This window comes from Sparus aurata, chromosome 2 (assembly GCF_900880675.1).
Source record: "Sparus aurata chromosome 2, fSpaAur1.1, whole genome shotgun sequence".
NCBI classification, from domain to species: Eukaryota; Metazoa; Chordata; class Actinopteri; order Spariformes; family Sparidae; genus Sparus; species Sparus aurata.
Window position 1 is genome coordinate 3,066,906 of NC_044188.1, and position 15,176 is coordinate 3,082,081.

Below are 15,176 nucleotides of genomic sequence, written 5' to 3' on the forward strand. Positions count from 1 at the left end.
CTGATATTGTATACAAGATGAGACTAGTGAGCATCACAGAACAGCAAACTGAGTTTTAACTCATTTTCAGTTTTTAATGCAATTTATTTTGTGCATTTTTTTGTCTTGCTACTACAGAATATTAGATTTTTCTTTGAGGGAAATTATTTTTTTGGCTGTTGTTTGCCTGTAGAAATGTGTTTTTATTTGAATTTACTCTGAAAAAACTTCAAAAAGAGCCATTAAAAATAAATGCAACTGATGTCATTTATTCTTTATTTCTATTTAATTTATTTAATGATTAATGTTGTTTTATGGGCAATAACTTGTAGGCTTTGTAGTTCCAGGTTCAATATGTGCAATAAGGTCATTTCAATAATTTTTCAATAAACATTTAACCAGTCTGGTGCTCGACTTGTACAGTTTTTAAAATTTGGCCCACAGTGTATTTGAGTTTGACACCCCTGTATTAAAGGGTTAACTAAAGGGTAACACATGACAGACATGTAAAGAACAAATTCACCACAACACAATTATGATTATAACATTTTCACTACAAACTATCAACTGTTTTTGTGTTAAAATGCAGGATTTGGGCTGCAGCAGCTCAGTCGGTACAGTGAGCGTCCCATGTACAGAGGCTGTGTCCTCGCTGCTGTGCCCCTTTGCTGCATGTATTCGCTCATCCCGTTTCCTGTCATCTATCCCAGCTGTCCTATGAATAAAGCCAGAAAAGGCAAAAAAAACAAAAACAAACAATGAAAGCAGGATTTTGTCTTTAAGATGTGATCAAATATAACTGATGATCAGTCAGATTGAACTGCAGATTGTCTGCAAGCAAGTTGACTTTATTTTAAAAGAAAAAACTGAATCCTGTTAAGTTTCTCATATAATATACATTCTAAACCATCATTCTTTGTCCAATCAGCTGCCATAAAATAATGTATTGATAACTGAGTGATAATTGATAGTTGGTCTTTGTTGGTTGAGCTCAACGTCACACAGAGACGGGGTTTGATGCTAAAGCTTTATTTAGAGTTAACATGCAGAACAGTGAAGCTTTCAGTCTTTACATGCTCAATAAAATGATTGTGTCGTCAACACTGAGGAGTCCGCAGAGATCAGGCAGGTTTCATCAATATATGATCATTATTTCACATGTAATCCATCAGTCAGGTCACAGGATGACAGTTTTCATTTCTATCAAAGAGTTTCTTACAGGGCATTTTAAAATGTATGTAACATTCTTTGTGTAGCAGGATGTCAAAGCTTTTAAATCAGGGTTGACTTTAAAAAGCTGTAATCAGATTATCACACTGGAACACAACCATGTTGTAATGGACCATCAGTACATCAGCACCGAGTACCTGCTCTCTGAAAACTTAACTTTAAAAGCAAAACTTTATCAATGAAGTCGTCCACAGAGTTACATACAGGTCTGAGTCCTGACAGCAAACTTTAGGTTGAACAGTAGATCAATATGTTTCTATCAGGTGTGATGATGTAATGATCGTTTACATGTTTCTAATCAACGGGAAGAAAAAAACAGGTCAGATCACCCAGATAGGTGGTTGGACAACAGAAACATCCAGAAGCTTTATATTCATAGAGAAATGCTGATATCAGTCATTCAGGGAAAACCTGCATCATTAAGAATCAAGAACCTCTCAAGTTCAGTCAGTTGGGTCATATTCTGATGAACCAACTGAATCATATCAGGAACCAGAACTCATCTACCCCATGAAGTTGGACTTCTGCGCACTTGGACTGTATTTGACTCTCTTTCTGCTAATGATGCTGCTGCTGCTGCTGCTCCTGCTGCTGCCCCTGTTGCTGCTGCTCCTGCCGCTGCTGCTGCTCCTGTTGTTGCTGCTGCCCCTGCTGCTGCTCCTGCTGCTGCTCCTGTTGTTGCTGCTGCTGCTGCTGCTGCTCCTGCTGCTGCCCCTGTTGCTGCTGCTCCTGCCGCTGCTGCTGCTCCTACTCCTGTCCCTGACTGGGCTGCTTCTTCCTCCCTGTCCAGGTACAAAGTTGTTATCGACACAAACATCTGAAACCTTCGTGTTTGACGAGCAGCTGTGGCACTGAAATTCTAAATTTTCCGGTTTGTAGCAGCGGAAAATGTTTTGAAGACCAAGTCCAGAATTCCCGAGCCGTTCCAGTGATTCTTTCAGCTCCTCTTTGGTCGGCAGATTGCCATACTTTGGTGAATCAAAGACTCTTGTGAACACAAAGACAACATCACTCCAGTGTGGAACATTTTTTTTCTGTTGTTGTTTTATTATCGTTGTCATGTATTTGATGATGTTGTACTGATGGTACAGTTTCGTACACTTTTCTCCACATGGGGAGAGGTAGGAGTAGATGAGCAGGATGTTATTCTGCTTGTTGCTCGTTAATTGTTTCATGTTTTGCAGAACTTGAGGTTCTGCATGTACCGATTCTACAGGTTTGGCTACAACCACATTGTTGCCTTCGTATACTACACAGCCATCAATAATGTCTTTAACATCTCTTTCGTAGCGGTCGTTCTGGAGGACTTGATGAAGGTCTTTTGGGTCGAGGTCCCTTGGGATATTTGCAGCCAGACAGAACTGTTCATTTTCTATTTTGTACCTGTTGAAGGAAAAATATTTCAGAAAACACACACAGCTGAGAGGATGTGACACAGAGTGGAGGTTTATACTGAACAGCTCATCAGAACACTAGAGTCGTACTGACAGAGGATCTGATCCGTCCTCCAACAGTTTCTTCACCAAAATTATCTGACATGACAGATCAGAGCAACCAGAGCTCGTTATGTTTTCTGTTGTTTGGGTAAAGAAATGTCCACTCACTCAGCCCTGATTCCACTGACGATACCAGTCAGCCAGTTCTGGTCCACAACGGCCAAACTGGAGCGAGCCGACAGCAGGAACACCAGCGTCATCCAGGGAAGAGGATTCATCTGCACAGCAGGCAGGGTGAACACCAGAACATCAAAACACCAGAACATCAGAACATTAGAACATAGGATCGTCAGCATATTAAGAGCAGCAACAGTCTACAGTGATGGCGGCGCCCACTCCGGCCCTCAGAGTTCATTACTCTTGTCCAGTGCCTTGTTCCGATATCCATACTTCCCGTACCTACTATACTTAGTTTGAGTACTTAGGGTGTTCCGATATCGATCGCGGCGAAAAGAAAAACATTTTTTGAAATGGCTACTGAGACGACAGCGCCTGCAGCAGAGCCATATTGCAGGATTGTAGGATTGTAATTGTTAAAAAGTGAAGTCGTAGATTTCTTTTGTTCAACTTTCAAAGCAGGATGTTTTTGGCGGGTGACGAGCTGCAGCGGCTGTCGCAATCGTAATTTCCGGTAAGTGCACCACGGAGTATTAGATTTGGAACAACACTCACCTGCAGAAATCTGCGTACTGAAAAGTGTGGATAGTGTACTATGTTTAAGTGTACTCATGGAAGTATGAATACTGGAACACAGAACAGAGAACAGTTCATCAGTTGGCTCATCTTCTGCAGTTCTTAACCCTCGTTGACCTCACAGTTGATCAGAAGGGTAATCTAACAGGCTGATAAAACACTGATTTAAAAGTTTTTACCTTCACTGCTGTTTCCAACAGTCTGATTGTCAAACAGCTGGTGGTGGAAGTTTACTTGCTCAGGTGGAGGACGGTCTGTGGTGTCTCAGTCCGGAGAGGTGGAGGCGTCACTGAGGACAGTAATTCAGCAGGTTTTTATAAAGAGAAGAAGAGGCAGGACGTTAAATCGAGGAAGTAAAGAAGAAAAGCTGATGTCATGACCTGATGCGGCGACATCTGATAAACATCTCCATATTTGGTCATGTTCAGATAACCCTTATCATCATATGATGAAACTTTAATATCTCTTGTTGCCTGTGCAGCACGTAGAGGAAATGCTGTTTAAAAACCAGTTCTTAAATCTTGTAAACCAGTTTAAAATCTAGACTCTGAATAATTTAAACTGGTTAAACTGGTAGCTGGTGACTTTGATGGTCAGAGTTGCCCCGGAGGCGAACATTACAGTCGTGTCACTGCCTTTAAATTGTTTTAAATCTGTAAAGTGTAAATGCCTCAGAGGCATCGTGTGGTCCTCCAGTAGAGTCGGCACGTCAGAGATCAAACTGATCAGTGTGTTGACATGTTGTTCAGTGTGTTGAATAGAGATAAAGGCAAAGACTTCTGTTTTGTTGATGACTGTGATCAGACACCAGTCGCTGTGGTTTCAGACTTGAATCATGTTCAACAGATCAGCTGATATCAGTGGTTAAATTAGTGGTTTCCAGTTATTGGGTTGGTACAGTGGTCAGTAAACGCACCGTCACTTTCTCATACTGTACAATTGACGTCGGTATCTCAACATTAATAATACTACTACTCAGGGACGTGCATATGATTATAGAGGGGCAGGGGCTCAAAGTCAGAAACAAATTGTTGTCAACATGAGTTTATTCATATTATCATAATACTGAGGTTTAAGAAGTTTAAGATTTGTGGCAGATAAACAGCCGACACAGACAGCTGTCAGATTATTATTAACTCTCATTAACAAGCAGTTAGCTTAACAAGCACAAATGGACACTCTTCTGTAATATGACTCATATTTAAGCACGTTGAATAAGTGGAAGGCGACTTGTTAGCGCCCGCAAGGAAGTTATGTTAATGGATTTATAACTCACAAAGGTTCAAGTCGCTCCACTGTCACGTCTTATCTATGTGCGTGGTGGAGTTCTGATGAGGCAACAGCTTCTCTCTTTCTCTCTCTCTCTCTCTGTGAGAGACAGAGCAGAGCTGCAGCGGACAGAGAAGCGGCTTGAGTAGGGCCCTATAAAATCTGTTTTATTTTTTCCCAATTTCCGTTTTAATTTTTCCCAAATTTCGTTTTTTCCGTTCTCTGACCTCCCAGCCCAGGCATAGTCAGCTAAAAGGGCTGTGGCTAACGGGGCTAGCTAGCTAGCAGCAGTTAGCAGTCACTCTGGTGATATGCCGATAATATGAATCGGACAGGTGGCTAACTCTCTCGCATTACAACTTTAATTATGATTCTCTGCTTCTCTGCAAAACAACAGTTCACCTGACACATACAAGTCGTTCGGGAACTGCTCGGCTCTGTACCGAGGGGTTAATGTCGAGTCTCTCAGTTTTTTCGCCGACGAAGACGGAGCCGTGGGCAGCCGCTTCGCCATGCTTACATTGTTTTGACGGGTGGGGACTTGTTGTGCCACCCAGATTTGCTCCCCTCCGTGCAATTTTCCTCAGACATACGTTCCTCTTCCACACTAAAACAGCATTTCAGTGAAATTATGTCAAATTCCGCGATATTCCGCGTTTAACAATACATTCCGTTTTAATCGGCCAATTCCGCGATTCCGTCCGCGATTCCGTGACATGTACGAAATGCGTACGTAAGATAACCGTAGCATTTTTATACCGCCGTTTTTCCTCATCCCTATGCACAACAGGAATTTATTTATTTATTCATTAAAAAAGAAAAAAAAAAGTTCTAAGTTTTTAATACGAGGTAAAAAGGGCAGGGGCTCAAGCACCCCTTGGGCCTTATGTGTGCACGTGCCTGCTACTAGGGCTGCACGAAAAATCGTTAAAAAAATCGCGATCTCGATTCACACATACGCGTGATCTCATTTCCACACATAGCGATTCTGAAGCATTTTATATCTCAAGCTGAATCACAAACAAATGCCCCTTTTTTCCTCCCGGATTTTTTGAAGCGCCCCCAAACGCAGCACTTGATTCAGTGGAGGAAGCCCGCCTGCAGTTGAGTGTTTGGAAGGAGTGAGTGAGAAGCCGTTTTTAGACGGGGCAGCAAGCCGCCAATCTGTCCGTCCTTTTGGCGACTAGGTCCGCGGTTTTAGACAGAGGGCGGCAAATTGAGGGTCTGTTTTGCTCCGCCGATTTGCCGCCTCGCCTGCTAGACGGGCAACTGGACAGCCGCTGAGATCCGGGAGATGCTAGCGTCTCCTGGATCTCTAGCTTGTTGTTGTAGCGCAAGCTAGGAACGGTTGCTACTTTCAAATTAAAAGCCCCCTGCTAAGAACCCAGTTCTAAACTCCAATGGGGTGCAATGTAAAGCTCTTATTTTGAAGACAAATTCGTTGTCAACTGTTCACAGCCCAACTTCGAGTTTCACGTCACGTCACATGGCTTTTGGAAAAGGAGGAATATTATGCCTCTGTTTTAGAAAGCCGACCACAGCAGCTATCACATATCACCTAGCCAAGGATACGGCCCCAATAAACTCTGTACAACATGAGGGATTAAAGGATGCCCTCTCATCTTGGAGACTTTTTTAAATTTTTTTTTACTTTTGTAAAAATCATTTCTCATCCAATGATAGAACTTCAACAAAACAAAAAAACATTGCTTTGCATACTACAATGTTTTTTTTTTTTTTTTTGTTCAAGTTCATCAGTGCAATAAGCATTTTGTGAAAAAAATCGTGCCAGAGAATCCTGATCTCAATTCTAAGCAAAAAAATCGTGATTCACATTTTTTCCAGAATCGTGCAGTCCTACCTGCTACTACCAATACAGTTTTTCTCAATTGCTAAAACACTCAAATCCACTGGCTGAACAAAGTTTGCAGTTGCCTGAACTCATTTAGCTAATTGTGCAGTCTGTTGTCAATACCTTAAACCATTTCACATGGTAAAACACAATTTGCAGATCTCACTTAGACTTTTCAGCAGAACTCTAAACACATTCTCATTCTCAAAACACATTCTGCATTCTCAAAACACATTCTGCACTCTAATGCACATGTCATCCATACTGGTAAACATGAGTTGCCACGTCAAAATAAACAAGTGCTTTATTAAGAGTTTGTAAAACATCTGATTGTTTGTCAACAGTGGAATAACTATTAATTTAACTTTAATTAACTACACATTTACCATTTATTAATCACGTTCAGGAGAAAGTGTTTCCAAAAGAGGTTGTCACAATAAAGAAAACTAAATGTAATAATGTTATTGATATTTATAGCATGGGAATAAATAGCTGACAGTTATAATATTAATAATGATAATAACAGAAATACTAATAATAGTTTTAAGAATGTCCCCTCAGTTTCTGTACTAGTTGGTGTATAATGATGATGATAATACAGTTTTTGCCGAATGCTTACACACATGTTGCAGACTTTGGCTCACTGTGTCATAACTTAACACACAGGTCGAGTAAGACACAGCACATGTAGATAAACTCCTAACTTATACGGCAAAATTAAATTCTTGAAACAAAACCTAACAATTCCCATTTCAAAACTGTTTTTAGCATCAAAAAATTAAACACATGCACCTTTGTTTGCACTCTTTCCTAGCAGCAACAACACACAGGTGTGCTTTATGCAATACACAGCTGTATTCAGTACTTTGGATGGTTTTTGACTTTAAAAGTCTTAGATTTTTTATTTTTTTTGTGAAAGATTGATCCACTACAGTTGATCTAGACACATGAAAACAACATTTGTCTTTCAGGTTTTTGCAAAAGTTAAAACAAACAAAAAACACAAAGGAGTGGTACAACTAGAATGTTCTACAAAACATAGTGTTGTAATGGAACTATTGGAAGATATTTAGGTTATGGATCCTGTCTCCTGTTGGCATTTGGCCACATCACCTCATCCACATCACAGGCAATGTCCTCCCTTGCCAAGCAACGGGCGAAATATCTCCTTGCATGCCGTATCCAACCCTGTATGGACCTCACCTCAATGTCGCTGCATGCCTCTTCCATGGCTTGTAGAAGAGGTCTGCCGGCATGTGGCTGACGGTCATAAACTTTCCAGCGCCATGCTGAAAAGAACTCCTCAATTGGATTCAAAAATGGGGTGTATGGGCTGCGCAGGTAGTCACGTGGTTAGAGTGCATGCCATGTACACAGTGGACCCCGGTTTGAAAATGTCACATCCCCTCTCTCTCCCCTTTGCTGTCTATCCACTCTCAAATAAAGGTGTCTATTCCTTAAAAAAATCTTTTAAAAAATGGGGTGTATGGTGGCAAGTTGAGTGCAATATATCTATGATAGTTGGTGAACCAGTCCCGGACCAGAGCAGCCGATGGAAACTGACATTATCCCAGATGACAACAAACTGGGGCTGCTCTGGCCCGTCCTGGACTACTGTGTCATGAAGTGTGTCCAGAAAGAGAATAATGAGGGCTGTGTTGTAGGGAGCGAGGATGGAGTGGTGATGCAGTGTCACTGTTGCCTGCTCCTCTTCTTCGTCCTCTTCCTCGTCCTGCTGCTGCTCTTACTCTCCCTCTTCCTCTTTCTGCCTCCACGTTTCCAAAGTTGGCACAAAGGAGCTGAGCTCACATCAGGTGTATTTGTAGTGCTCTGGCTTAGACTGATTGGTCTACAATTAGATTTTAAATGCGTGAGTCTGTGTGCTATTCCAATTTTAGTTGTGTTTTGTATTTTAAATAGATGTGTTTTCCCAATGATTGCATGAGTTTTCCTTTTTGAACAATGTGTCGTATGTAAAAAACAGTGTGTAGCGTTTTGCAAGAAGTGTGTTGGAGAATTTCAAACACAGTGCAAAGCATATATTGTGTTTGCAGGGTTGGTGCTGTTATTTAGGGCATGGTCACCAAAGTTAGAGGTTGTGATGCTTTGGGCATAGCAACCACTTTTAGTATTTAAGCATCAGGCAAATCTGTAATAATAATAATAATAATAATATGTATAATAATTTTGTTTTTTAGTCATTTTAACATGTATGCAAGTATTCTTTGAACATTTCACTGAAGGTATATGTTTTAATCTTTTTACTTAAAATTAAATCTGTTCTGATGATAATGTGATTTTATTTTCAACTGTATGTGAAGGAATCTGAGTTGCTTTTATGCATTTATATATATAATAACTGTATCTTGTAGTGTTGTTAGTGCTATATAACTGTTATTATACTTTGGTCTGTATCAGTCATCTGTATAAATGATCAATACATGTTGATACCCAGTTTTTACTGAACAACCTTGAACTCAGCAAACTCAGGATTCCTATCCTGAAGGTGAACTCAAAGTGTGTTGCTGAGTTCATCAGGAGACAAGAAGCCTGGTCAGCCAAGAATGTTACGGATCAAGGTTTGTCTGTCCTCCGTCATCATCAGAGTGTTGCCAGCACTGGTCAACACCCCACAGCAGAGCTTTTAGATGAGAGACCTCATTCTGCTTGACCACAAGTTTAATATCAGAACAGAGACCAGGAAACTGAAGCAAAGGCTGGATCATTTCTCACTACCCACTCAGCCACCACTTGCACCGATCCTCACTGCAACAGCAGGACTACAGCCCACCTTCACGCTCATGCTGGCAACACCCTCGAACATTAATTGCAGCTGTTCCCCAGCCACCGGTATCTGCAAGATCAACTTTCTACAAGACAAAGAAAGCAGAGCGCAGTGGCACAGGAGTTCCCTTTGCACTTTCCAGTATGCTCAGTAATGTTAGTTTGTTGTGTGATTTACGGATGTTATTATATAATCATATTTATTATATAAATAACTTCAGCAACAAAGAACCCCTGTTTCATTGGATTCCTTGTTATTGTTATGGACCCTCTGACAAAATGCTCGCAAAGAGGTCACAACACATTTCAGAGGACGCTCAGACAACAGGTTGTCAAACTTAATTTAATTTTGAACAACCAAACGGAGTAAAAAAAAAAAAGGAAAAGGCTAGAGAACCAGGCAGAAAACAAACAACAGGGGAGAACGCTGGGCCGGCCGCAGTGGGCCGTCGTACCCAGCTCTTCCCCTCTGATCTAATCAAGAAAAGAAAGTTAACCTAATCCCGGATTAAGTGAATAAAAACCGAAAAACCTGACTGCTGTTAGTCTAACGCTAACCCTAGATTGAAACAGATTGACCAACACAAAAACTCCCAGCAAAGGAGACAAAAATGTAACCATCTCCTCCACCTGATGTCAGTTTGGAAAGTGGCTCCTGAGAGAGCGAGGCCTCCGCTCGATCCTTCCTTTGTACGTCCTCACGTAATTGCAGCACTGCCCAGGTGTGTCTTCCAGAAGGAGACAGACAAACAGAAAGGGGGCGCCAGAGAGCAACAGGGAGAAATAAACACAACCAATCGGGCACAACAAGGATTCCTACAGGCCAGCACATAACACCCTCACCCTAAGATGTTAAATAACAGGGAGCCATGAATGTTATTAACACAGGTTATGAACACCTTGATAATGCATCAGCCAGGACATTTTCTCCCCCTCTTACATGCCTGACTTCTACATTAAAAGCCTGAAGGAACAAGGACCAACGCATCAATCTCTGGTTAGTATTTCGCATTGGGTTTATGAACACTAACGGGTTATGATCAGTGTAAATAACTGTAGGCACATCAGCGGAGCCAACATATACCTCGAAGTGTTTAAGAGCCAGGTAAGATACAGGATGCTCTACCTCACCATCTCCCTCCTGAAGAAGGACAGCACCTACTCCTGCATCACTTGCATCTACAAAAAGTCTAAATGCCCGATCAAAGACTGGTGCAGCAAGTATGGGAGCATTTGTCAACAAAGCTTTTACACAGTAGAATGCACATTCACAGTCCGAAGACCAATGAAAACAAACTTTGGGACTCAACAAGTCAGTGAGCGGTGCCACAACAGCAGAGAAGTTTTTGCAGAAGCTTCTGTAGTACCCCGCCATCCCTAAAAAAACGCTGCTATTCGCACCAAGAAACTGGAACAGGGAATGACGAAATGGTTTCAACCTACGAATGCACCAGCCTGACTTAGTCCCGCCCAACAACCTTGCCTAAATAAGTAACTGTGGCCTGGCCAAACTCATACTTGGCAAGGTTGAGATTGAGGTTGGCGTCACGCAGACTCCCAAACACTGTGTGTAGTTGCTGTATGTGATCAGTCCAAGACGATGAGTAGACTACGATATCATCTAAGTAAGCTTCACAGCCAGACAGACCAGACAAGACTGTGTTCACCAGGTGCTGAAACGTGGCAGGAGCATTTCGTACCCCGAATGGCATCACTGTATACTGCAGGAACGCGTCAGGGGTCATGAAGGCAGAGATCTCCTTCGCCCGAGGAGTCACCGGCACCTGCCAATAGCCTTTAAGCAGGTCAAGCTTTGTTACATAATTGGCTGCACCAATGTGATCAACACATTCATCTATTCGTGGGAATAGGGAAGCAATCTGGATTGGTGACAGCATTGACTTTGCGAAAGTCCGTGCAGAACCGGTCTGAGCCATCGGATTTACCCGCCAAAAGACTTGGAGAGCTCCACGAGCTAGAGCTAGGTTCTGCAATGTCATTCTCTAACATGTAATTCACCTGGTCACGTAAGCGGACACCCTTATCGGGACAGACACGATATGCATGTTGTTTTATTGGGGAAGAATCCCCCACATCAATATCGTGCATCAAAACGTGGGTCCACGTTGGCACATCACAACAGAGACAGGTTAGACTTCACCACATTCTCATGCTGAGACTGCGACAGGTGTGGAACATTTTTTATCAAGTTGGGACAGTACTTCAGAGTTGTTTAACCTCCCATACACCGTTGCAGGGGACGGACCAACATCATCCTCAACCAGCTCACCCATTCACCTTTCCTGCAGAAGCCTAAGAGGACCCTGCACTGTGTGTGCGATCACCAATTCAGCCGGACTGAAACCCAGGGATTCCTGCACCACCTCACGAGCAGCGAAGAGGAGGAGACAGACACCCTCATCCCAGTCTTTGCTAGATTCATGGCAATAAATCCCTAACATAGTTGATTGAATCGCTCCAGAGCGCCTTGACTCTCTGGGCGATACGCACTGGAGTGACAATGTTTCATATTTAACTGTTTAATGACCTGCACAAAAACCTGCAACATAAATTTAGATCCTTGATCTGTTTGAATAACCTTTGGCAACCCAACAAGGGAAAAGAACTTCACGAACGCCTTAACAACGGTACAGGCCGTGATTTTTCACAGGGGAATGGCCTCAGGGAAGCAAGTGTTGGAGCCATAATAGTCAACAGAAACTTATTACCAGACTTGGTGCAAGGTAAAGGACCAACACAATCCACCACAACACACTCAAATGGCTCTCCCACAGCAGGGATTGGATAGAGTGGGTATGGAGGAACAGTCTGGTTCGGCTTCCCAGACACTTGGCAGACATGGCATGTTCTACAGTGTAGCTGAACGTCCCTCTTTAACCCTGGACAAATCAGACTGTGTTAAACTCGATCATAGGTTTTATGAACTACGAGGTGGCCAGCAAGAGGGTTATCATGTGCCAAGGTGAGAATTTCGGACGGAAATTAACGCAGAACCACCACCTGCGTCACCACACTCCAGTCGTCGTGTGCAGTCACATTAGGTGGCGTTTACTTATGCATGGGCACCCCATCCCGTAAGAAATAACCACATAGTCGTCATGGCCCCGATCTCACTTCCAGACTCCGCAGCTTCAAAAAGAGGAGCAAGTCTCATCTCCTGCTTCTGCTCAATAAGAAGCTGATCCCGGGACATACAAACCTTCGACTCTGGCTCCTTTACAGGAAAAGAAAAACCTGTCTTCGGGGAAGAATCAACAGGTGCATGACAGGTCACCAGGATTAACCATAAAGCTGTCAGCCAAACCCATTTCTTCTTGTTCAGAGGAGCTCTGGCCCAACTTTTTGCCATGGCCCGAGTGACAGCACAAACTGAAAACAATTCTGGGTATTTCTGTTCCAACTCGTCAAATCATCCAGAAGACAGCACAGCAGTCACCTCAGGATTAACTAACACTTTGCCACCAGCCAGGTCGTTGCCTAAAATAAATGAGACTCCCTCAATAACAGTCTCTAATCACACGCAGCAGAATAGAGTGGTGCAGCCATGACGTATGTTTGTAGGCTAACCTAGAAGTTAGCATCGCTCTGGTTCCCTCCAACAAGCTTTCAGTATCTTTCTACTGGATTTTCAATTTTTGCAGAAATTAATCTGTGTGACTCTTACAGGTTCTGTTCATCCAGATGATCTTCACAGATGAACACCATGTGTTGCAGTAAAAAGCTCATGTTAAGCTAAAAACAGACGACATCACGGTCACATGACTTAAACGAATATTTGAACGGCCTGTAAATACGGACTAGTGAGTAGATGAGTCTCGCTTTGATGACTTTTAATGTCCCCGACAACCTCTGAAGTCTCATTTAGACACTTGTTAGTAACCGCCGTTGTTAACACACACAAACTGGGTAGAAACAGTGTTTGTGATGTGCATCAGTGTTGCAACATCCTCCTTCTCAGAACTCACTATCTGAAGACTTGTAACTGATGATAGAAGGTTTCCTGGAAACATAGTGTTGCTGTCCAATCAAAACCACTCATCTCCGAAATGTGAACGTTTCATAAGCTAAGAAAGTTTATCAGCGACTAATCAAAAAACATCCTGCTCTCATTTCTTTCCTCACCCCTGGCCCTAATACTCCTCCGTATAAAGCAGCCATGTTTTCAGCTTTGTGGCGATGCATTTTTCAGGTGATTCAATGAGTTTGTTAAAGGTTTGTTTGGCTTCAGAAATACGAGAACCGTCTCAGCTCATAACGGAGCACTCCCTCCTTCAGTTTGATCAAACAAACCAAAAACACCACGTTTGGAGATTACGTAGTTTTGACTGGACAGTGACGATATATTTCTTCTGACCTGTATTCAAACATAAACATCCACCTGTAACATTTGAGTATCTTCAAGCTGTGGTACAATCTGACCAATCACAGCTCTGTTAGCTGCTGTCACACGTCTGTCGTTGGTCATTTTTGGACGGGATGATAAAATCAATGAGCTGTTCTGAATGTTGATGGATCAGCACTGAGAATTTATAAAACAGACTCAGCAAGTGTTACAGCAACATCTTTAGTTGGTGTTCTGTTACAAGTACCAACCAACATTTAGTGTCACAATCAGTCAGTGCAATAGTTTTGTTTATTTGTATAAATGTCTCACTAATTATATTTTGTTCCCTTTGTCACACGCACACACACACACACACACACACACACACACACACACACACCTGAAGCAGGTTGGCAGTCAGCACCAGCTGTAAAGCCCTGGTCTTCATGCTACCTGCTGCCAGGTGATCTCGTCAGTTCCACGTGGTACATGGCTCCAGCTCGTCGCTTTAAAGAGCTACTTCTCAGTGTTATCTGTGCTTTCTCTCAGATCTAACTTTTCGTTGCCAGCTACCAGTGGCTCCACTTCCAGTGACCCGGCTCTCTGCACCTCTGCAGCCAACAGTCTTGCCCTGTGCTCACCTGAGCGCCACACGCCACGCTATCCACCAGCACCACCATGAGCTACCTCTCCTGCTCCTCCTCCCTCTTCTCCGACGGAGTGTCCAGCCTGAGTTTCTCCACCTTCACCTGCATTAACCTTGTCAAGTTAAATAAACCTGTTTGCACTCTACTCTGCTTCTTATGTCCTGCCAGAAACTACGGCAACATCAAACTGATTAGAAATGACAAATATATTTCAGTTATTTATCAGGTTAAAAAGAGCTGTTATCACTTTAAATATTGTTTTTATTATATTTCATAATTTGTTATTCAAAATAAACATTATTCCACATGACTTTTGGCAGCTGATGAAGCTCAATGTTCCTTATGTTTTACTGATGCAGTGATTAAGCAAAGCAAACTAACACGTGTCACACATGTCTGATTACATGTTACAAGAAATGATGCAAATGATGAAGATTCTCAGGAGCCATGGTGTAACAGCATGCCACTAGTTTGGGGACTCTGTTTAGATGAATCTTGAAGTAAACTCAAGTTAACATCTTTAATGTGTCTGAAAAGTCATTTCACAACATGTGTCTGATCTTTTGATTAGGTTCCTTGGTACAGAGACGAATGTGTCAAAGTTTCCTGTGATGATGAGATAAAGAAGTCACGTCCCTCCAGCCACTAATGACAAGCTGCTGATGAGGGTTAATACAGAGATAATCAGGTGAGAGGTGTCAGTGTTTGCTCGTCCTCAGAGCAGAATGGCTGCAGTCGCAGAGCTCTCCTTCCTGCTGTTTGCTCTCATCAACAATATTCATGCAGAAGAACGCATTGTTGTCAAAAAGGAATCGGACTTTTACATCTTCAGCCTCCCCAGGAGGCCGACTCCTGCCTGATCTCCAGATTTGTTGGTGGGG

At 42.5% G+C, this 15,176-nt stretch overlaps 1 protein-coding gene across 2 annotated transcripts; it reads right to left on the reverse strand.

Moving 5' to 3' along the window:
* Window positions 1–992: 992 nt before the first annotated feature.
* Window positions 993–13,068, reverse strand: LOC115595561 (uncharacterized). Of its 2 annotated transcripts, XM_030440202.1 has the most exons (5): window positions 12,989–13,068; window positions 3,578–3,687; window positions 2,814–2,923; window positions 1,930–2,592; window positions 993–1,773 (listed from the first exon to the last, which is right to left on the reverse strand). In XM_030440202.1, exons 3-5 carry the CDS (start codon window positions 2,921–2,923, stop codon window positions 1,713–1,715), a joined length of 834 nt encoding a protein of 277 aa, XP_030296062.1. In that variant the 5' UTR covers window positions 3,578–3,687; window positions 12,989–13,068; the 3' UTR covers window positions 993–1,712. The 2 variants fall into 2 exon arrangements, with proteins under 2 accessions (XP_030296062.1, XP_030296055.1); XM_030440195.1 differs by lacking the exons at window positions 3,578–3,687; window positions 12,989–13,068 and having other exon boundaries at window positions 2,814–2,980.
* Window positions 13,069–15,176: the final 2,108 nt, after the last annotated feature.